Source organism: Protobothrops mucrosquamatus, unplaced genomic scaffold, assembly GCF_001527695.2.
Source record: "Protobothrops mucrosquamatus isolate PMUCROS unplaced genomic scaffold, P.Mucros_1.0 scaffold1412, whole genome shotgun sequence".
Lineage (NCBI taxonomy): Eukaryota > Metazoa > Chordata > Lepidosauria > Squamata > Viperidae > Protobothrops > Protobothrops mucrosquamatus.
This window is the reverse complement of record NW_015387597.1, coordinates 103,008-128,277: the sequence shown is the minus strand read 5'-3', so window position 1 is coordinate 128,277 and position 25,270 is coordinate 103,008. Positions and strand designations below refer to the sequence as shown.

Genomic DNA, 25,270 nt, shown 5'->3' with positions numbered 1-25,270 from the left:
CCTATTCTTATATTATGCTAAACAGGCAAATCACATGATATGTGTTCTCAGTCGGCTTTTTGTTTTATACGCCAAAAAGAGCAGTAGTATCTGGATTGCCAAAAATGATTATAAATCTTTAGAAAAGTTCCTCACATGACCATTAGAATCTTGTTATTTATATATGTCTGTGAATCACATTGATTTCCAAGATTGATGTGGCTGATCTGGCTGGTTGGGTTGGTATCTCTTTTTTCCATCATTGCTCCATTTTCATCTTTCCCAAAACTGTGAGCTCTGTGGAAGAGGATAATAATGTCAAGATCATGATGCAGAACAGACTCCTTTTTATTACTCTTAATCTATAAAGATATAGAAGAAAAGACCAAATACAAAACTGAGAAGAAAACAAACATAGATTAAGAAAAAAAGATTTTATTGAAAGAAATATTGTATGAAACAAAAAGCTCAAAGTTCAGTCTTAAACAACAAATTAAACATTGACCGATATAGGATAAAGAAATATCTGTTTAACCTTGTAGGGGTGAAGAATTATTGAATTTGTTTATGCTTGCTGTGATAAAGGTTGGAATTATTTTCCTTCCTTCCTTCCTTCCTTCCTTCCTTCCTTCCTTCCTTCCTTCCTTCCTCTTCTTTTTTTTTCTTTCCTCAAATTTAGATACCCATATCATTCTCAGAATGACTCTGGGCAATTCGTAACTAATGATATCATACCTTATATTCTTTTTGTTTCTTTTTTTCTGCATTTTTTATTCCTTTCCATTCTCGTTTCTTTCTCTAAGTTTAGTTTATGTTAGTTTTTACTACTGTATTCTGAATAATATTCTTACATTAAAAACATTAAGTAGAGTAAAATAGATTGGACTTCCCTAATACTACAAGACCAGTCCATATGTGCAGTATGTTCATAAGAAAACATGATTTTATCCAGGGTTTTACATCAGGTATACTAAAACCTTTCTATGAAAGTAAAATAATATTATTAGCTGTAGCCCATGGATGATAAATCCAAAGTTCTTCATACTTAACCTCCAAATGTTCAGAGTATATTATGTTTCAATACCACCCTGAGACTAGAGACAGGCCTCGTGAAAGTAGAGGCTAGAGTATGGGTGACCATACTCAACTACTGGCTCACGTTAACTTTTTCTCCCTTTAACTGCACCTCACTAACTATGAGTAATGATTTTCAGTCCACATGGAAAAAGACAGTGCAACTAAAAATCTTATCCTTGGACTTCTCTCCAGATCAGCATGGGATACGATTAGGCCAAAGCACTCATTAAACAACATATAGCATACACAGAGCACCAGTTGGACTTAGCTATGTCTCCAAGTTTTATTGCTAGTGAACCCAACCCAACAGATATTCTCCCCCCCCCCATCCCGGCATATTTAACTTGAAGTACCAAATTGCTGGAGGGCCTTGTCCCAATGCAGGAAGTCCCCCACCTGGGGAGACAGTGTACCTGTAATTATGAACATGCAGAAACAACAGAACATGTGCTTGTACTATAGAGATATTTGTCCTAGCCTCATCTCAACATTATTGCATAAATATCCAAGGAGCTTAGGACAATTTTACTTCTGCTGCTTTCAGACACCAGCCCTGCTATAAAATACAGTGTTGCCAGGTTCTGCACGGCAGCACTTAAAATCCATCAGAAGATAACCTGTGGTATAAGCCAGTTTTAATGAGCACCTGGCTCATTGTTCCAGAATGATTTGTATTGTAATAGATTTAAATTGCCATAATTCTCTATGCCCGTCTATTATTCCTATCCCTTTTTTATATCTTTTTTAAAGATTCCTTTTAGATTTTTATGTTTTTTAAAGCTTTTTACTTTTTTTTTTAATCCTGATGTATCTTTTACACTTTTAAATTCACTCTCTTTATTCCGGTCTTTGACCATAATAAAGTTTTGATTGATATGTTTTGCTGCTTATTTCTATTTCCAATATAATTAATTATTTACCTAGAACTGTAGTTTTTCATCTGGTCATTTATGAATTCAGACAACTTTCCCTCCGAGTGAACTTGGTTTCAAATGAACTCTGGGCTGTCTAGGTTGGTCTTCAGAATCTAAGGGATTCAACAGATGGTACATCTGACTTCATTGTATACATAATATGAACATTCCAAAGACAGCTAGCATAGGTGCATAAACCATGTAAAATATATGTATCACCTAAATGTGGTGGGAAAATAGATGAATTTAAGCTCTTTGGGGTTTTTCTGATACTTAAAAAAAAATAATGGAGCAGAAAGCATTGGTGTCCACAGAAAACTGATTATGTGAAAATGAATACATGCTTGCAGTGATGTTATAATGTAGATCTTACCAATTGTGAACTTGCAACTCTGTACCTGACTTAAATATATAAGTCATGAGTTTTGTGTCATGAAACCAAAACTTGTCCCCTTTATCTTGTGGACTTCAACTTCCAGAATTCCTCAGCCAGTGTACCTGGCTGAGGAATTCTGGGAGTTGAAGTCCACAGGTCATAAAAGGGCCAAGTTTTGAAGACCCCTGATATAAATGCCCTTAGCAGAAAGCAGATCATTTCATCCCCAAACAGTCCTATTTATCATTGTTTTCTTGCCTATTTTGGCCTGGTTCCACTATGGTTAAGTATTAGTATGAAAGTGGGAGGAATGTCCCTGTTTTGAGAGGATTCAAGGATGAGAATAGAGTGTCCCATTTCTCCTTAAAATTCAGATAAATCCACACATATGCATACAAATAAATTCTGCTCCTTCTGATAACATCACCAGAACGCTTGAACGTCTGCAGCTTTTCAAAAGATTGGGAGGCTGAATTGCAATCCCTAACTCTTCAAACATTGCTACCTGTGGTGTAAGGGAATCAGGCCTCCAGGATGAATTCATCAGGCTTCTAATTTTTATTCATGTCATTTCTTTGTACAGTATATTAATTTTTATGAGCTTCTAAAGCCACTGTTGAAGATATTTTTATTGCTTCAATCTGTCATTTCAATACTGGTGACAGCCATGTGGCATTAATAAAATAGTTGTCATACAGCCCACAGAAGAAATCATAATTGTCAGTTTATCTAAGATATTTAATTGTCTACCTCCAAGATCCTCACTTTATATTCCAGCTTATTTTATAAATGTTTCTAATATTTTTATTACTTTATCCATGTAGATCATGGTTATGTCAGATGGAACATCAGTTGCTTCAGGGCAAAGTCTTCATCTCCCTAATCTTCCTACTAATTCCCTGTCTTTTTCTGAAGTGAAGAAAAAATCATCTCATGGGCCAAAGGTAAGATGTTGCCTCTGGTTAGAAATTGGAATATGTTTTGAGTAGCCATTTTGAATGTTGAATGATCAATAAGCCAAGAATTAATTGGTTAAATGCTTCAAACTTTTCAGCAAATCTACAACAATTAAAAAACAGACTTGTAATCTGAATATTTAGGGTTAGTTACGTTTGCTCCTGAAATTTTTACAACCAAATATATGCATTACCCTTATTTTATTTATTTTGCCTATTCGGATTTAAATATACTTGATAACAATTACCCGCTTTTTGTCCTGACATCTGAATTCTAGAGTTGACACAGCCTGCTGAGAAACAAATTAGTAGAAATGAAACATGTATTTATTAGGGATATAAACCTACTGTAAATTTCATCAGCAGATCACATGTTATATTGGGACTATATTCTCTTTATCCTTTGCATTCACCAGTCCCGAAATCTGGTCTGGATTTGTCACATGTTTTGGTAGCAAGAAAGAGGAATGCAAAGGAAGTTCCCACTCTTCCAGTAGAAGTGATTCCTATGTTGCCATGGTTCAGTTTTAGGCCATACCCAAATATGTATTAACCAAAGGATGTTTAAATGTTCAAAACTGTGTGCTGGTGAATTAAATGAAGTTACCACAGATTTAAAAGTCTTTTCAACTTAAAAGTTTATGTTGACACCTAAATAAAGCCTACAGAATCTTTTAGTATTCGAGCAAATGTTAACAACATCCTACCACAAATTCAAATGACTTTAATTGGGGCAGGGGAGCAATAACTCAGTTCAAACGTTCAAAATAATGACTTAAATGCAGTTTAAATGAAGTCCAAATACAAGTGATACTTTGGTGTCTCAGGAAAATAGGGAGCAGGATTTGTTTGGGAAAGATACTGTATGTGGCAGGGAGATAGAAGATTTGCAAACTAATATACAGTTGTGGAATGAATCTTTAAAAGTGTTGGAAAAAGGGGGATCTCAAATAAAATGTGAATGTTTGCCTCCTGCTGTTAAATAGTCTTTCACAGTAAAAAAAAAAAATAGGACCACAAAATCCAATGTGAAAGTAGGAGATGGCACCAATTTGGAGAGAAAAATCCGCTCTAGAAATAGAAACTTACCTTTTTCTATCACCTCCTTCATGCAAAGGTACAACAGCTTAGGCCTTTGGAATAAGGGGTAGCTAAGTCAGTATGGGGGGGGGGGTGCAGTGGCTCAATAGCTAAAGGCATTGAGCTTGTCAGCTGGAAGGCTTGACAGCCCAGGTTCAAGACCCGAATGCCACATGAGCTCCCATTACTTGCCCCAGATCCTGCCCACCTAGCAGTTTGAAAGCATGCAAATGGAAGTAAATAAATAGATACCACTTTAGTGGAAAGGTAACAGCGTTCCATGCCCCTCGGCATATAGGCATGCTGGTCATATGACCACAGAAATGTCTTCAGACAACGCTGGCTCCCTTGGCTAAGAAATGGAGATGAGTACCGCCCCCTAGAGTCAGAGAAACAGAGATGAGCACCGTCCCCTACAGCAGAAGTGCCCAAACTTTTGGGTACCAGGGACCGGTTCTATGGAGAGAAGTTTTTCCGCAGACCGGAGGGTGCGTGGTTTTGTGTGTTGCCTGCATCCCGCGGATGGGCCTTTGCTTGTTTATGCAGACTGGTTGCTGGCATGCCGCGGCCCGGTACTGATCCACAGACCGGGGGTTGGGGACCCCTGCCCTAGAGTCAGAGAAAAAGAGATGAGCATCGCCTCCTAGAGACTCAACTGCAGGGGAAACCTTTACCTTAAGGCTGTATGAGAGGAAAATATTGATGTGTAGTCTCCAAGAATATTTTCTCACTGAAACCATCACAGAATCTGTGAAAGCAGTGGTTTGCAACTTTTGTTTCTTGGCTTACAGCCTCTCTCTAGCTTTCCTTGAAAAGGTTGGGAGAAAAGATCATAACTTTGGAACTCTGGGGCATTCTTCTCTGCTTGACTAAGAAGGTAAAAAGGTGAATACACCCTTCAGTAATTGCCAGTGTAGATGTTGTAGTTATAGATTAGCAACAAAAGAAACAAAGGCTGGAACAACCTTTGACTGGCTTTAGCACACCAAAACAGAGAGACATCCTGGAAGGATGATGACATTGCTGTGGAAGCTGAAAATAAATATTATTATTTAAAAAGTACCAACCTTATCTTGATTGAACCATTTAGAGGTGAAGTCTTCTCCTAATTAATTTAGCACATTGTCAAGAATACTGGTAAAGCTCATAGCCAGGTGGAGATAATGCTTGTCACACCCAGATATTCAGAAAGATACACAGATTAAAGTCCTGGATCATTATTTTATTTTTCAGAAAGTACATTTTATCATTTAAGTTATTAAGACTACACAAAACCACATTTCTTGGCTTCTAGGAGTCAGTGATCAACTTTTAACTAACTCATTATGGGTGGTTACTTTTTAAAATCCAGATCTCTTACTTAATTCCAATATGTGGGACATGAACATAGTTGCTTTAAGAGCATTTCCACATGTCAATTCACAGAAGATATGCTTAGAAAGAAAGTCTGTGTTCACATTTATTTATAAGAATTTTATATTTCAGTTCTAACAATATTTCTAGTTATTTGTTGCATTTTATCTTCACTTTCCTTAGGTGGCATACCCAGTAATTCCCATACTCCCATTTTATTGCAAGAATAATCCCTGAAGAGGATTGCATTATGAAATAGTGACTGGTTCAATATGTATTAAGCCATATTTAGCTTGCTTGGGTTTTCACTGGCTTAACACGGTATGTGAATCTAATCAGAGTCTTGGCCAAGTCACTCAGTTTGCTCAGATTGAGAAAGAGTAGGCCTTTTATTTTTATTATTATTATTATGAGAGAGTGCATATAAAACATTGAAGTGAAATAGCTGTGCTTGGAGCAGGTGAGAGCAGCTTCAGAAGCAGTCATGACCAGCTCTTTAATGATTCAGACAATGTTACTATATGCATGCTCCCTTAAGATACAAAATATCTCTTTTGAAGACTTTTCATAATTATAGTGTGTTCCTGTGTACTTAAAAAAACAAAAACAAATCACTAAAAGCTAAGTGAAATAAAACTGTTTCAAGGTAATTCTGCAACCGAGGTGGTATCACATATAAAAAACAAGGATGTCCTGTTTTTCATTCTTATTGCTTTAGCGTCCAGGTTTATATGGAAGAAGGTGTCCTATATATTTATATCAATCTCTTTAGTGTAGCTATGCAAGAGAAATACTTGAGAGGAAATAGAAAGGGCAAAGGAGGAGGAACTATGTTTTTGTGCAGGCGAATATTTTAATTGGATTTAGAATTATTTTTTTTCTAAAATTGCTAAGAATTTAAGTTAGTGAGAAAATTACAGTGCAACAGAAGACAATTCATGGTCAACATATAATTTATGAAGACCACAAAAGTTGTCAAGTTTTGATCACTAATCATTTTATTATTGGTTAATATAAGCTAAATTCAGAATTTTACGTTCAGATTTTGAGTGTTGAAATAGGAGATAAGAACCACATCATACCATTTAATAATAGGGTTACCTTGAGGCGATGACAGAAATGGCCTCCAGATATCACAGATGGGCATATTAGTGGAATATGTTGTGCTTGACATCAACGGTCACGGCAACTGTTAGGGAGGGAAGGTGAAGCACAGGAAAGATCAGAAGTGGGGGGTGGGGGGTGGGGTTTTTATTATAGCATTGTGATGTACTTGTGATGCGTTTTTTTTTTTTATGATGAAAATAATAAAAATTTATACTTGGAAAAAAAAGAAGAAGTGGGTGGGCAAGTAAGATATGCCAGACTAAGTGCAGTAGAGAGGAAAGATGGACAACATGCTCTAACCATGTTCTACTCATCTCTCAAGGATCTTTCCAGAACAGAACAGTGAAAACTGAAGCATCTGTTTTTTGAACTGTGGCCAGCCAAAATGATTTGGCAGATCTTCCAGAATATGATCATTTGTTCTGGATTGGAAACAAAATGTAATCTTCTTTTCATACGCAAAACATAATTTTTGTCCTGCACAATTATGAAACAGGTTACAATTTTCTCCTCATGGTTTTACTGCACTTTCGGACCCATTCACAAGATTTTGAAAAATGGTCATAATGGAAGGAAATATATTTTTATAAGCATTCACTATCATTTCTAAATCAGTTCATTTACTAAGCCTGCTGAATGGTACTTGTTGCAATACCAAATGTGCAGCTTGGTATTATAAGTGTAAATTATGCATAATTAAAGTTAACAAGAAGTTTCTTGACTCACTAAAATATTTCATAAGATTTGTTTTCTTACTCTATTCACACTTTTATTCTTCTGTTTTCATTTAAGTGTAATGTTTCTTCTACAGTCTACCATATAATACACTTCAGCTATTGAAATTTAAAGATGAGGTGGTAGTCACTACATGTAAAAACTGAGGGTAGACCATTCTTCAACTTTAGGTGGAAACAAATTCTTGATTAAGTTCAATTATAAGTAAATATAGTTATAGGTAGTCCTTGACTTATGACCATTTGTTTGATAATTATAAGCCAGCAGTGTGCTGCAGCTGCCAAAAAAGCCAACACAGTACTAGGCTGCATTAACAGATCACGTGAAGTGTTAATACCACTTTACAATGCCTTGGTAAGGCCACACTTGGAATACTGCATCCAGTTTTGGTTACTATGATGTAAAAAAGATGTTTAGACTCTAGAAAGAGTACAGAGAAGAGCAACAAAGATGATTAGGGGACTGGAGGCTAAAACATATAAGGAACGGTTGCTGGAATTGGGTATGTCTAGTTTAATGAAGAGAAGGATGAGGGGGGACATGATAGCAGTGTTCCAATATCTCAGGGGCTGCCACAAAGAAGAGGGAGTCAAGCTATTCTCCAAGGCGCCTGAAGGCAGGACGAGAAGCAACGGGTGGAAACTGATCAAGGAGAGAAGCAACTTAGAACTAAGGAGAAACTTCCTGACAGTTAGAACAATTAATCAGTGGAACAATCTTTCTCCAGAAGCTGTGAATCCTCCAACACTGGAAGTTTTCAAGAAGAGACTGGACAGCCATTTGTCCGAAATGGTATAGGGTTTCCTGCCTGAGCAGGGGGTTGGACTTACTTAGAATCCATCCTTGAAAATATAACCTTTGGGGCCAAATGATCGCAATTTGGACACTTGGCAACTGACTTGCATTTACAGTGGTTGCATCTTCTTGCAGTCACATGATCACAATTTGTGATCTTCCCAGTTGGCTTCCAACAAGCAAAATCAATTGGGAAACCAGATTTGCTTAAAGATTGCATGGTTCTGTTAACAATGTGTGGTTTGGCTTAATAACCACAGTAAAAATGTTTGTGAAATCAGGTCCAGTCACATGATGACTCATTTAACAACCACATTAGTTAGTGAATGAAATTCAAATCCCAATTGTGGTCATACATCCAGGTTTAAATGTAAGTTTTAAACCTGTAATTTTAAACTACTGAAAATTATATATTGATTGAATTCACGCAAACAAAGATAGGGTTTTCTTTACCAGTTGGCTTGCTTTGAACAATGTTCTTAGCCACAAACTATAGGTATGTTAAACCAAAATAGGTTATTATTTTAGATATATTTTCCATTTTTTCAAAGATCTGTTGCTAATTCTGTGGGAATTGTGTTGTTTCATGCTAAAATTTGTAAATTCAGCATTAAAAATTCTATTTCATAGTTTCATGAACCCACAACATAGAAACTACCAAGCTGCATGTGATTTTATTAGCTTTCCAAGATGAAACTACAAATACTGTACATTTTATGTGATTAATTTCAGTTTTGTTAACTTTGGCGTTTGCCAGTTTAGTTGGAAATTTTAGGAGTAGAAGTTTCAACATCTGGAGAGCTTCAGGTTGGGAAAAACTTTTCTACATTGATAGGCAGGAACTCTCCAAGGTCCTGTATAATTTTTTAAAAATATTTTGGTTAGAGCAGGGGTGTCCAAACTTGGCAATTTTAAGTCCTGTGGACTTCAACTCCCAGAGTTCCCCAGCCAGCATAGTCTTAAAGTTGCTAAGGTTGGGCACCCCTTGGTTAGAAATTCTCTAAATTAAAGCTTAGGCTTGTTCCCACAATCATAATCAGGTTCCCAGATTATCAAGGCCCTATGTTTTGTTACATTTTTAGTAATTCCTTTCTACTCACTTTTAACATATTGTGAATTCTGTTTTACCTCAGCATGGTTAATAATCTTACAACATAATAGTGTTTCATAAATGTTTTGCTCAGAATAGAGAATAACCATCCTCATAGTACTTAATCATTTACTACCCAGCAGATGCTTTCATGTGTAAACAATTTTAGAAGTCTTCAATATACTGTGGAATGTCTGTAGAATCTCACAAAAATGTCTTTTGATACCTCTAAAACGTGCAAATCGTGGCTGTCCTCGACTTACAACCATTCATTTAGTGACTCTTTAAAGTTACAATAAGACTCCCTTTTTACCACCCTGTATTCCCTCAATTCAGTGTAGAGTTGGAGGTGGCTGGATGGAGCTGAGAGCTTACTGGCTGGATGCCCTTCCTGATGCCACATGGAGTTCACAGCAGATTTTTTTTTTCTTTGTGCCGTAAGCAGCAGAAACGTCTGCTAGGATTGAACTCTCAATCTTCCAAAGTGAGCGTCTTTACCACTAGGCCACAGGTAGGCAACCTTGGCTCTTTTATGACTCGTGGACTTCAACTCCCAGAATTCCTGAGCCAGCCGCACTAGGCCATCATGCTGCTCACCATTCAAAGTCACAATAGCACTGAAAAAAGTGACTTAGGACCGTTTTTCACATTTACGATCATTGCAGGATCCCCATGGTCACGTGATCAAAATTAAGCTGCATGGTAATTAATTCATATTTCTGATGGTTGCACTGTCCCGGGGATCATGTGATCACCTTTTGGCCACCTTCTGACAAGCAAAGTCAATAAGGAAGGCAGAGTCACTTAACAGCAATGTTACTAACTTAAACATTGCAGTGATTCACTTAACAAGTGCGGCAAGAAAGGTAGTAAAATGGGGCAAAATTCACGTAACAACTTAGCGGCAGGAATTTTGGCCTTGATTATAGTTGTAAATCGAGGACTACCTGCACAGCATCTTTATACAGTACACTGAAATTTTATTTGTTGTGGTTTAAGCAAAGAAATAGTCCAGTAGACATTGCTTTGGTACACAACTATTTCAAGTTTGTTATTGATATATAACATAAAGTTTATGCATTAATCCATTAACATAAGTAAAGTTTGCAGAGCAGCAGCTTATGGGAGGTGTCTCTGAAACACAGAAGACGAGAGCGAAGAGTTAACTTTGTATTTTCCATTGTTGCAGGAGCTGAGCAAGAGTGTGAGCACTAGCAGCAGCAGCAGTAGTAGTAACAATTTTTCAAAGCCCCATAAATTATCAAAGGAGCACAAGGAAAAATCTTCAAAAGACTCAAAAGAACATAAAAGTGCCTTCAAAGAACCTTCCAGGGAACACAACAAATCTTCCAAAGAATCCTCTAAAAAACCCAAAGAAAATAAACCACTAAAGGATGAAAAAATTGTTCCTAAGATGGCCTTCAAAGAGCCCAAGCCTATGTCAAAGGAGCCAAAATCAGAAAACAACATACTGACCCTAAGTGGTGGACAGCAACAAGAAAAGAAGGCTGCCTCCAAAAGGCCTCCCGGTCTGGATTCTGAGGACCTTGCCGCCAAAAAGAAGAAGCGAAGTGCATCGGAGGCTTTATTTAAAAGTTTTTCTAGCGCTCCCCCACTGATACTTACTTGCTCCAGTGTGGAGAAAAAACAGACAAAAGACAAATCTCAGTTTAAAATTGGGAGAGTTAAAATGGAAAGTGAGCCGCTGGAGAAAAAGAAAAACACATTACCCCCTTTCAATGATATTGTGGACCCTAATGACTCCGATATGGAGGAGAACGTGTCTTCGAAGTCAGAAGTAAGAGTTTGTGCTTATTCTTATTTTGTGGTCCCGTTGCAGGTTTTGCTTTGTTTTTAATTTTTAAAAATGTCTTGTTTCCATAATATTCCATAATATATAGAATCACAATGCTTCTTTGAGGCTGATGAACCGAGGTATATTCATCTCTTCCATTTCATTTTAATAATTAATTTGAACTGTCTCCACTGCTTTATCATATACTTTATATTGGCTCTCACCGTTTTGAAAACACTCTTATATTCTTGGTTGGTTCTTGGTGTTCTTGCTGAGGATTAGTGAATGATGGCAGCACATTTATGAACAAGATAAATTCATACGTTAAAAGATGAAATTTAGAAATGGGATTTTTTTCATTTTTTTTAACATTTCTGTCTTTGGAACATAGGACTAGATCCTTGAAATGAATAGGAAAAGATGGGCTATTTATTTTTAATTTGCCTCTGCTATTTCAAAATCTAACAGAGAGATTTGGGGCTTTGAAGCTGTGAGCCATGTTGTTTGTTAAAATAAAGAGATGAAATACATTACATAGGGTGAGTTATTACTATACGGAAATTCTCCACTGCAGATCAAACTTACTGTAGATATCTTTGTTGTTGTTATTCTGATCAGCCGTGGAAAATAAAAAGTCATTGTCACTGTCTAATCTCACCTCATTTGAGGCTAGCAGCCTTCTTATGGTGTCAATATGCTTGTGTAGCTGATGGAATCTTAGGTCATCGTGGTTACTTCCTGTATTACAGAATTGGATAGATCGACCCTCTGTAATTTGATAGCCTGTGATTCATATCATTCTAGTCAGTAGAACTGTTGGGGAAGGCTGGACAATTAGTTTGCGCTGTTGCAGCACTGTAGTTATCCAACCACTGAAAGACAGGAATTATCAGATGAGCTATCTAGAAATATGAAATATAAATAAATAAAAATAATAGCAAACATTACAATGTGCTCTCTGAATATAAAGAGCTTTCCATATTCTTCTTTCAAAAATCAGTCAGCATATTCTGTCTATGTTGTTTTGATAGATAATTTGAAACTTATGGGTATACCTGCTAAGATAAAAAGAAAAACCACCCTAATGAGAAGTGAATATATGCAAATTTCTCAAAAGTGAAATACTGGAACTTGATTTGAGGTGTTAGATAACAAGAATTGCCTTTGGCTATCAGAAATATTTCAGCTCTGACAGTTGTTTGATGCTTGCTGGAATGAGATGCTTGCTTAATATGAATTGTATATACAGTAATGTGCACAACACTTCCAATTGGAATTTTAATTTCCAATTAAAATATATTGTTGGTTTGACAGAAAATTCATAACAGTAATTCTCTCTCTCTCTCTCTCTCTCTCTCTCTCTCTCTCTCTCTCTCTCTCTCTCTCTCTCTCTNTGTGTGTGTGTGTATACAGTATATCTCACATGCGTACATACACACATTTTCTTTATGACAGCCATGATAGAAACAAATTTTAAAAAGTGATAAGACAAGGGATGATAAAGTAACACTGTTAAATCCTACTTTATTGGAAAGGAGAAAATATATGATACTAAAGTATGTCTTCATACTGATGGTTTATTAAACATAATTTCATGTCAGGCTGCTCTGTTAGGACTTTGTGTTTGCTATGCAGATATGATGTACAAAAACTACTTCGGCATACTGATATACATGAATCAGCAAATAAGAAAACTCTGGGCATGCTCCATGCTTTCATAAGCATACATTCTGTATATATATCTGTTTGCTACAACAATTAATTTTGCTGTATCTCATTCAGCTCTTTTAGCATATTTTATGTTAGAAATAATTTAAGTAATTGTAATTGCATTTATAATCATATTTACATTTTTAAAAATCCAAATAAGTTCAATGAGTTTATTCACAGACAAGGTTGTGTAATAAAAGCTTATATTGCTATCCTCTTTCTTGCACACACTAGTGCAGTGCCTCAGATGTGCGGTATGCGAGAGAATTTTTATAACTTCTAGAGCAGGGGTGTCAAACTGCCAGCCTGCAGGCCGGTTTCATCATACCGGAGCCGCGTCCACCCCATTGCCGGCAATGGCGAAAAAGCTCCGATATGTCGCGCGACATCACGTGACTCACGAGTTTGACATGCCTGTTATAGAGCATCTTTCAAGTATGAATGCTAAAAAGAAAATGAATATGATACATTACTAATCTCATTAGTGAATGCTGTAAATGAAAGTGGATACGGTCCCAAACGTTTGAAAACTTACAGAAAATAGGTCTTACATTAATTACCTTAACACTTAATATAATGTAGAGGCTTTAATCAAGCCTGGACTTTTCCTTAAAATTATCTTCTGTTTCACTCCCCAATCAGTATAATATATTAAATAAATTAAATTAAATTAAATTAAATATATTATGGAAAAGGAAGTTATGCTTCCAACAGCTGAATAAATTATCTGTAATAGCACATTTTAAACAATGCTAGTAAATTAAAATATTCCCAAGATATAAAGAAGTTATTGTTGTTGTTATTATTATTAAATATCTCATTTAAAATATTAATTCCTTCAATATTAACTTTCATTTTCATTCCATTACTTAATCCTATCTTTTTTGTAAATATTTTTTTTGTATTTTAATCATTATCATTATCATTTTAAAAGGTTTGGCCCAAGCAAAGATAAATGATCCTTAGTCTTTTTCTTAATTTTTCTTGATTTAAAATAATTCTATATTGCTTCCAGTTAAAAAAAGAATCTCAGAGCCGTTTACAATTTAAAATTATAGATAAAAATTTATATCATACATTAAAATATTTTTTTTAATTTAAATTTGCAATACAAAAATGAAAAATAAAATAAAACTAAGCAGTGATGGAAATTTCTTGTAGACAGTAGGGTTGCCAGGTGTCCACTATTTGAGTGGACAGTCCACTTTTTTCACATTATGTTCACTATTTTTTTCCACAAAATAGTGGACATTTTTTTTATTCAAAAGCTTTATGATGAAATGGTACGTAATCTAAAGCTGTACAGTCTACTTTTTTTACTACTTAAACACCCCCCCCCCCCGCTTGTCTGCTATTTTTGGGAAGCAGACCTGGCAACCCTAGTAGACAGGTGGTATTTTATATTATTTTTAAGGTAGGTTTTAATTGTTTTTATATAGACAAAAGTTTAAACATTTTTATACTATTGTTCTAATTGTGCTACGATTGTGACCAAAATAATATTTCTGTGCTATGCATTGGAGCACTTCTCTCTCACTTTAGAAGTTAAATAAGTTGTTGATAAAAACACAAGATGGTGAAGGCAAAATGATTTATATTTCCCTGTTAAAATTAATTTAAAATACCATGTTGGGAAAAATATAGGAGGTAAAATTGTATATAATTTCAACTATAGGTTAAATTCCTTTTTAGATCTAAAACATGGTTATTCAGATTTTTGGCTTTTCTGGGCTGCATTGAGTGGAAAGCAATTGGCCTGTAAAATATATAATATAGTTAATGTATATAAATAATAAACATCCTTTTTAATATATTTTTATTGTCGTGCAGCTGCATTACTAACTGTCCAGGGTTGCATGGGGTCTGTGGGCCATAGGTTGGACATGCCTGATCTAAAAGATTTATTTATAGATGATTTGTACTGAATACTTTTTTAGAAGTTATATGAATATGACTAGTTGATTCCTTCATTTCTCTTCAAAGATGTCGGTCATTGTTAGTGTTGCTGAATGATTGGCCTAAAATAGCTACAAGCATCTGTGATTCCTCGGTTATATGCTAGTGAATGTGACTTTTGAGTATAGATTATAGAATATGCAATCATTACTGTAATTGAAAGTCTTTACAGGCTTGTTTTTATTTTTGTTGAAATTTTTTCTACAGTTTATAATATATAATTGTTCTATAATGTAGGGGTAAAGTATCTGGAAAAACAAGAACAAATAAGGTGACATTATGAATGCCTTCAGTACTTTAACATTTGTGTTATTGAAATGTTTGTTTTCAATGTTTAGGAGCATTTTATAATACTGTAATATTCAAGATTTTACTTTAGAACTGTAATGTTTAAAATTTACTCACATGTGTTAAGGAGTAAAAAAGCATTAATATACAAGTTAGTTTTAATCTTAACTGTGATCATTGCTCCGTTTTTAAAAATCTCTCTTTTTAAAACATTAAACATGAAAGGATTCAGTGTGCCATGTGATTACCAAGAACTTTAGCTAATGTTAAAATTCCAATATCAAGTTGTATGAGCAAAGTACTTCAGAAACTTTTATATAATCAGCCAGTTCTAAATCCCATCCTGTAATTTTTGGCTCTCATTAGGAAAGTATTAGGCAACAAGGAAAGGAAAAGGAAGGGAAGCTTGCAAATTTATTACTATTGAGGCAATGGGAGAATAGTTCAAACCACTTCAAATTCTAAACATGTCTGCTTTTATCTTGAGTTCCTTAAAAACTGCTTTGTGAACAACTTCAATTACAGGATGTTTAATTTCATGAAAACCTGCTTGCCGTTTTCCTATACTGGACCATGTAGCTGTGTGATAAGAGAACACTTGGCCTTGTTTTCATTGCCTGTGTATCATGATATATAACCATGTCAGCCTTATAATATTTATTTAAGTTGCAAGCTAGAAGATAGAGTCATTGAAATATTAGATCTCATTATGGATTATTTCATGTTGCAGCTGCTGTTAGTAAAGTAACTATGGTTGAGAAGATAATAGTATTTGTTTTGTAGATTTCCTATCGGCATATCTATCTGAACAGAGAAATTCAAAGTTAAAATGTCTTAGCAATTATACTGTAAGCGTCTTAATTATATGCATAAAATGTTTTTTTTTAAGTATCTTAACTATCAGATAAGGAAGTTGCCTCCATCTTTGGAAGACTTGATCTTCTAATATACTGCTACCGGCAAAAGAAGAAGGTGATTTTATCTGATTTATTTCTCTCTGCAATCCTTACTTGTCCTCAGGGAAGGCTGAGGATTCTCTGAAACAGCATAGGAAATGGTGTGGTAGAAGCAAGGGAACTGGAGAATAATATATCTTCCACACTCCTTTCCCATCAGCCAAAATTTCTGGATAGAATTCTATTTAAGGTGTATCTACTGTGCTAGTGAAGAACAAAATAAATGGAAATAGGCATAAGTAAAATATAGTTGAACCGTGATTTAGGGAGATTTGTGAATTCAGCCAAATTGTTTTTAAATTAGAGTTGGGGAAACTTAGTTATGAAGAGGCTAAATTCCTAGTGACCCCTTTTTTATGATGAAAGTGGAGTTTCAATATCCATAAATAAATGATAATCATTAAAGTATCTTTTAGACTGCCTGTTTTAGACAGAATCAGTCTGTCCAATGTGGATAAACAGAATGTGCCTATTAAGAATACCTATCTCTTGGGAAAACTGCAGCTAGGTGATTAGATGCCGGCATTTTCCATGGGAGTTCACCTCCGGTGGAACAGCTTTCCACACGAGGTAAGAGTGGTCCCTTCCCTCACAATCTTATAGAAGCTTTTGAAACATGGTTATTTGCAAAGATAGTTAGCAACTAAGATGGTATAGTATTATTGCTCTGGGTGAGCTGTGGCATTCATTAGGAAACTTTGTTGAATATTGATATACTTATTTATTGTATCCCGCCTTTAATATATTTGTATTGTTTGTATTGCATTTCTTGTTTGTATTATTTGTAAATGGCTTAGAGACTAGATTGAAGCGGCACAAAGGTTTGTGCATTTGGATAGGGACACTAAACATTCTGGAACCAGATTGGTCTCATACATTGTTTCTCACGCAGTGGTGGGAGTCAAATATGTGAACAACCGGTGAATGCCGCTTCCAGAAGTCCATTGTGGCCCGGGCAACAAAAAATTAGCTACCGGTTCTGCCGAAGTGGTGCGAACTGGCTGAATCCCACCACTATTCTCATGTCTTATTTGTTTGCTCAGGACTATTTTGGTTGGAAACATGGAGAAGAGGCCTTCCTCCTGCAGTGGATAGACAGTGGCTAAAATGATGATTTGTTTGCTTGTTTGTTTTTATCATATTTCTATCCCATTTCCTTGTGGACAAATGAGTCCAAGGCAATTAATGACAAAAATCCAGCATTAATTTTATAATGGATGTTTTTTTAATGGTTTTCACGTTGTAAGCAATGTTGGATACGAGGTGGATAGCAAATAAATTTTATAAATAACATTAATTAATTAATATGTAGGAAGATATTTTCAGCCAAATCTAAGTTCTATTGATTTCCACAGAATTAGGTTAATTTATTAAACAGAGAGAGAAACCCTAATTACTCTATGTTCCTCATATATCTCAAAAATATTACCTCAGTAAAGCATAGAAAATCTTTACATTTTTTTCTAGTCTATTAAAATAAATTCCAATTAAGCTATGAACCTCTTCGGACTCATTACAAAAACCTACTAAATGAAAGAAAAGGGCTATCATTACTCCTTAATCTGTGAATTATTATTATCATGCTGCAAAGCTGTGAAATTCCTTAAATGATTTTGATTCTGTGCACTCACTCTGGATGGTAATATAAATATTTTACCTTTTGCTGATGCCAATGTTGAAAAGATGGAATTAGCTACATATAGCTTTAGATTCTGACATTTGCTCTTATTTACTTACACTTGATAAACAGAAATAATCTCTTAGCCAAAATAATTCCTAGAGTGTTAGAATATCTAAATACAGTACCTTTGTCATGAATCCAAATTACCAGTTGAACTATTAACATTGCAATCAAGGTTAAAATCTATTTTTTCTTTTCAGTATGTGAGATACTATCCAGTACTCCTCTTTACATCTATTAAACCTTATTCATTCTTTGGCTGGTTCCTTGCTGCTGGCAGGTTTGAAAAGATAAAGGGCTGCAGGAAATTGTACTTTCATTTTTTTATTTTTCTATTTCACTTGTTCTTAAAACTGCTGTTGTAACTCCACTTATAAGTTCTGTAATAAATTAATATAGGCTTGTTTTTATTGTCAGTTTTAGATTTACATAGAGTCATGTAAGTGTTGTTTTTCTTGGAAATTTAAAACATGTATATTTGCTTCAAATTGATGACAGTATATAGTACATGTTGACTTTTCAAAGTTTATGTATCATTGACTATAATACATTTGTCCTTCATACAAAGATACAACATCAATGTATATATGGCATGTGCATTGAATATTGATTGTGAAAAAGGTTCTGCTAATCAACTCCAAAAAACTGAACTTTTTTCTCCTTGTCTGGATCAGATCTAGTTAATACTTGGATGGGCCACTACCTGGAAATACAGGGCTGTAGGTTGAACAAATATCCCAGAAAGAGGCAGTAGCTTTCATAAATTCATCATGAAAACTAGGGTGACAGGTTCAGGAATAGAATTCACCTCGTTTTTATATTGTACTAGCTGAGAAGAATATATAAAGTTGGTTATATGCTGGAATGTCAAGGAGCTTATTTCTGTAGATTAGGGGTGCGTTAGCTCAGTGATTAAAGATGCTGAGCTTGTCAGCTGGAAAGCTTACAGCCTGGGTTTGAGACCCGAGGGCTGCACGACAGGGTAAGCTCCCATTACTTGCCCCAGCTCCTTTTGAACCAAGCAGTTCAAAAGCATGCAAATGCAAGTACATTAATAGGTACCATTTTGTACGAGACGATAATAGCATTCCGTGCGCCTTGGTGTTTAGTCATGCTGGCTACATGACCACAGAAATGTCTTCGGAGAACGTTGGCTTCCTTGGCTAAGAAACGGAGATGAGCACCACCCACTAGAGCCGGACACAACTGGACGGGGGAAAACTTTACTTTTATTTTTTTTTCTGTAGATTGAGAAAAAAATAGATAAAAGTCATTTGGAGATAATGAATCATATGAATAGCCTATCGTGTGTAGGGCTGGGCTAGCTGATGGAATGAATAAGACATTTTTCTCTCAGCTGGGCCCCTCCTGCATTCTCCACAGGCTTCCCAGAAATAGAAGGTTGGAGGAAAAATTCCAAATATGATTTGATCGAAAGGTAGCTTCTTCAAGAGGGGGCACACCTAGTGCTTTCTTCGAGGCAGATGGCATCATGCCTTCCCTTGGAGAAACATTATCACCTCCTGAATCTTGCTACTGACACCCCACATAGCAGACAGAAGGAGCTAAGAAAGTTATGGATTCAGCCCACAGATGAAGTGGTCATGCTACAAGCAATCTTATCTACTTCCCAAGGTTCTTCAAACATATGGAATATGTTTTGCAAAAGCCTTACAATGGAGTTCATTATGTTAAGTTAAAATTTTGATAAAGGGGGCAATTTGCTGTTATTATAATCATAAGATAAATTGGATGGGACAAAGATATCTTATTGTGAAAGAATAAAATATTTGATGTTGGTTAAGATACCTTTCAAATATATTAAAATCTGAAGGAAGGATTTAAAGAAGTGATTACATTCTCCACTATTTGAAAAATGTTTAGGAGAATTGTTCAGGAAACATTACTAATATCTTAATATTATAGAAGACAACTCTTCACATACGCAAAATAATAATGGATAAAGTGTAATAAGGAACTAGTGACCATTTTGAATCTAATTTTGTATCGTTTTTAATGTCAAGAATGGCATTTAAGATAAACCATACTTGTTTGGGTTCACTTTATTTTAAATATATGGAAATATTTAGGATCAATTGATATTGTATGATAGTTGTTTACATTTCCAAAGTGTTAATTATTCTTGGGCACCAATCAGTGTAGAATAACACTGCTTACATATCTTCTATTTTGCTGATGTACAGAGAGTTCACCAATACAGGTAGTCCTTAACTTATGGCTACAATTGAAACCCAAACTTTTGTTGCTAAGTGAGATAGTTGTTAAATGAATTTTGCCCCATTTTATGACCTTTCGTGCCACAGTTGTTAAGTGAATCACTGCAGTTTTTAAGTTAGTATCATCGTTGTTAAATGAATCTGGCTATCCCATTGACTTTGCTTGTCAGAAGGTCGCAAAAGGTGATCACATGATCCTGGGACATTGCAGACATGCTAAATACGAGTCAGTTGTCAAGCATCTGAATTTTAATCATGTGTCCATGGTGATGCTGCAATGTTCGTCTGAAAAACAGTCATAAGTCATTTTTTCAGTGCCATTGTAACTTTGAACAGTCACTAAACGAACTGTTGTAAATTGAGGACTACCTGTACATATTGAAATAACAAGATCACATCTAATTAGGCAAAATATATTGGTTAAAAGAAGCTCTTTTCCTATCTACTGAGTGTCCTTTCAAATTACAGTTCAAATGATTGACAGTCAGCCTGGACTGTGCTAGGTTAAAATTGCTGGTGTGTTGTTTAATCGTTTTTATTTAAAATTTCCTACAAGATGTTTCTGGAAGGTCCATGGCAAAAGCCTTTGATGAAGCAGTTTAATTTGTCTTAATTGCTCACATTCACATTACGAGGAATCCCATGTTTCATTAATGACTTGGTGGCTTTTCTCATAAAGCCCAACCTTTCCTTGATAAAAGATGAGTGGAACTATGCCAACTGTTTCACTACTGCATCTGTATACGTTGCTAACCATTAAAGCTGAAACAGACCCTTCCCTCTCAATATTTCCTCTCAATGTTCCTAATGAAAATTATTGGGATATGCAGATATCCTTGACAGTAGCATTCTTTGGGAGCAGCGTTCTACTGGTGGTAACATTTTATTTATCTATTTTTCTTTATTCCTTCACTTAATGAGAAAATTCACCTACATCCAAAATTTAGAAATTTAAAAAGTTTCATCGTTCAAAACTACATTGGTGTTTTAATTGCTTTGTGTGATTGTGTTGCTTTGCTTCCCTTTGAATGCTTTATATTTATGTCACAACTGATTGGCTATGTATATACAAACATCTACAATAGTGCAAGCTCCATATCTAAACGAGGTCAAGATCTATTTTATACCTTGTGATGTAAAGTGATTTTGGAATCTGATGATGATCTTAAGCTTTGCTATTGTGCTGTATCATTTGAAGCAAATTAATGACTCACAAGTTATGTATAATAGTGATAATATTGATTAATGAAAAGATTTTATCTTGGAATAGGCAATACGATTACTAACTCCAGTGGTATAGTTGTGCTTCCTTTAAATGGAAAGCATAAATTTAAATGGGATGGTTATAGTGTGGTGGTTAGAGTTTTATTGTTTAAGAAGTAATTTTCAAAGGAATAAGCAAAATGATAAAGAGATGGAAATGGAGTATAGTAGTATCAGAAGTGATAAACCTCTTAATATCAGTTCCAGGGGAGCATAAATATAATGGTATTTGTAAGCATTGTCCTATTTATGAATTTTAGGCATCTGCTGGACGAGATAATTGCTTGATTTGAATGAGCACGGATGCTTTTATACTCTTTCTTCCATATTTTGTTTCTTTATTTGCTAACACAAATTATTTTCCAACTTTGTTTCTATATAAGCGAATCAAAGCATTGCTTGTAACTGATTTTTGAAGGAGCATCTGGTGATTTAAGGTAGAAAAAAAATAAGGCACTGTATTCTTTTGAATGCTTTTGGACTGAGAATTTCATAAGAATTTTTTTTTTTTTGCAATATTCCTGGGTGGAAAAAAAATATGTCTATGGAATAGAGTATTTGATCTCAAAAGAAACATTAAAAATATAAAATGCATACTTTGATAAAAAATGGGTGTGATTCTGAGCTACTCATAAAACTGTAGATAATCTATACATTATAATAGTAGGTTACAAATTAACAATAAACTAATACTTTGCCTGGTTTTCTGCCACAGAAGAACAAGAAATAGCTAAAACTGTAGAGATACTGTATTTCCTTTGTGGAGATATTTCCCTTGTTTTTTCTTGAATAATTTCTAATATCATTATTGTACTTGTATTGAGTTTTTATCTTTATAAGTTTCCCAGAGTCATTGAGAGTGAGTTGAGTGGCCATATAAATTTTCTTAAATAAATAAATAATACCATTTGATTTGTTTTTTATTTATTTATTTATTAAACTTGTCATATTTATGTTGAATTTAAGATCAATTTTCCAAAATAGGAAAATAGATATAACTATTGTAAGAAAATCTAAAATTTATTATAAACCAATTTGATCTATATTATTTTCCATTTGAAAATTTGAAGAACAAAATAAAACTCCATGTACTGCCTTCCAGTGTGTTCTACCTTCTGAATTGAGGATTACAAAAATTGAATTAATTATTTGTTAAAAAGTTATTAGATGCTTTACGGCAGTGATGACAAACCTTTTAGAGACCAAGTGCCCAAAATCCGCCTTGCCCCTGCCCCATACCTGCATCTCCTGCCCGCAGGGCCACCCACCACCTCCACGGCCCACCATAGCAGATCGCCCAGGCGGCCCAGCAGCTTCATGGTGGCCACACTCTCTGTCTGAGCCCCACAGCATCATCTGTACGTGATGGGGTGCGAGGGTGGAATCTTGTCCCTGATGCCCGGCTGCCATGTCCTTGGCTGCACTACTCTGCACAGGCTGCGCCCGGGGTGACTCTCCTCCAGGGGGGCTGGGGCGACGGCGTGCATGCCCACAGAGAGGACTCTGAGTGCCACCTCAGGCACCCGTGCCATAGGTTCCCCACCACTGCTTTAGGGCTTTCTTCAGAAAAGAAGAGAAATTATTCACCCAACAATACATTTAAATTTATGATTCAAACACACTTCTGCATTTAATATCAAAAATTTTATTTTTATGAGTAAACCAAACCTATAGTTTAATTTAAAGTTCTAAACTGCTAAGAATATTTCTTTTGATCAGGAAATCAATGCTTAAAGAAGAATTGTTCAAAATGTCTTGTTTTGGGGAAGATGAGGAAAAAGCAGTTGCTTGCTTCAAATTGTTCAGATGTTCTATCTTTCTAACAACAAATACTAAAGCCAGAGAACTAACAGTGAGAGATTAAAAGTGTGACAGTTTCTAATAAATATTTTTAATTATATTTCAGTTTCTTATTTTAGCTTCTTATATAAAGCTATCACTCTTGTGGTAGTCATAATCCTTGGTTCTAAAACCTCTGAATCTATGAAAGTTTTTCTATGACTAAATTTAAATTTCAGGGGAGGAACATGTTATGGCTAAGAATTCCTGTTTTATTACACATTGGACTTTATATAGTTAGACTTTCTAATGTGAGTGCTTTTCTGTTGCCTTCTCTGAATCATGTCTGTTTTCTCCGTATTCATATTAGAAATAACTGTAAAACAAAGAGGGAAAATATGAGAAATTTATCTAATATCTACCCTTGGGAAATACTTCTCCTTCTATAACTCTACTTAACACATACATTAGGATCTACATCATGGATCCTTTGACTATAGAAGCCAAACTACATATCTAAGTCCACATATTTTTGCTGATAATTTGGAGTAAGGTCCAGCTTATATGTATAGGAGACTTTGCACAGATCGTGTTCCATCAAATCAATACAAAAAGTGTTATTGTGTGAGGCAAGTGAAAAAAAAACCACATGAATCTCCATGTATGTACAAAATGTTGAAATTGCTTGCTTCTTTCAGTCCCAGCTGTGAGAACTACAGATGTCATTTGTCTGAGAGGAACAGATGCTAACTCTACTCTCTCCCCCTTTCTTTGGCACCCTCAGAAAAAGAGAGATGTTCCATTAGTTTGCCTCACAATCTTTTTGATTGTGAGGCAAGCCTTTAAAAAGCTGTAAATCTGCCTTCTCATTACAAAGGGCAACAATAGATTGATTTATGGTACATGAACAACTGTTGAGCTTATGTAAGCACAATGCATGAAACTGCAACTTAGCACTGAATTTAATAGAGGACACATAACTACTATTGGGCTATTTGGGGAGGGAACTTTGAATGTATAATTGGATTTATGGCTATAAGTATACTGTTTGTATTTCTTCATTATGTTGAACTAAAATTGTCCATTCAATGTAACTTGAATCTATAGCCACCTTGTAGAACACTAGTCGCAATACAGAACAAGGTGAACATTGGAGAGCAGTTTTCAATTGGCTAGAGATAATCAAACCATAAACGTGTCTCCTTTCATTTTACTATACACTAAATGGCAGTCTTAAGATTTAAAAACAGATGATTTGTAGCAACTCCACTCTTTCCACTTGTCTTGATAATTCTACAAAAGTCATCGTGGTTGCCACCCTCTGATAAGGGAGAGCAATAGGTATCGCCCTGTTTATTCGTTCATTCATTTGTTCATTTATTCATTCAATTTCTATAACTCAATCAAATGATTCTATGTGGCTTACAATTGTAATTTTTGTTTGTGGCTTTCTGATGGAGGCATCAGGAACCTCTCAAGAAAGACCAGCCTCTAGGAACCTTGTCAGCCTTTCCTACCCCATTTTCCTCAACTAGATTAAACTATTTCTTGGATGGCCATACCAGTGAAAGGGAAAAAATGTTAAAAAATCATGCCCATGAATCATTTTTTATTTCTTTATTGATTTTGTACCAATAATAATAATACCTTATTTTTAGTTAAACATTCTTGCCCTTTAGTTCATTTTGCTGGGGGAAAGTTATTACATTATTTTCAGTTAATAATTGCTGGGGGAAAGTTATAACCTATTCCAGCAATATACATGAGGTGGCATCTTTTGAGCTGAAAATGATTGTGTGATTGTGGCTGATTGCAGCAGTGCTGAAATGGGAGAAAATTTCCCAAATTTCATGCCCTTGAGAGTAATGGTCCCCTAACTTCTGTGAGTTAGTCCTGTAAGTTGAGGTACCTTTATTGAAAAAAATCTATGATGAAGTGTATCATTCAATTACAGGTTACAGACACAAAGTAGTAGTAGTAGTGTACAGATGAGTAAAGTTGGTGTGTTCTCATGGAATAAAGAATATGTACATGGAAGTAAAGAAATAGATATAATTGTAATTGAAAGAGCTAAAATGGATGTCAGAAAATATGAATTGATGTCATCTAAAAGTTATATATATATAAAAGGGATTCATAGATT

At 35.1% G+C, this 25,270-nt stretch overlaps 1 protein-coding gene across 1 annotated transcript in view; it reads left to right on the top strand.

Annotated features, from left to right (window-relative positions):
* MLLT3 (MLLT3 super elongation complex subunit) overlaps nt 1–25,270 on the top strand; it is a 139,921-nt gene that overhangs the window by 87,605 nt on the left and 27,046 nt on the right. The window contains exons 5-6 of the mRNA XM_015821857.1: nt 3,171–3,290; nt 10,652–11,260. Coding sequence (XP_015677343.1) covers nt 3,171–3,290; nt 10,652–11,260 — 729 coding nt within the window. The remainder of the gene's footprint in view (nt 1–3,170; nt 3,291–10,651; nt 11,261–25,270) is intronic.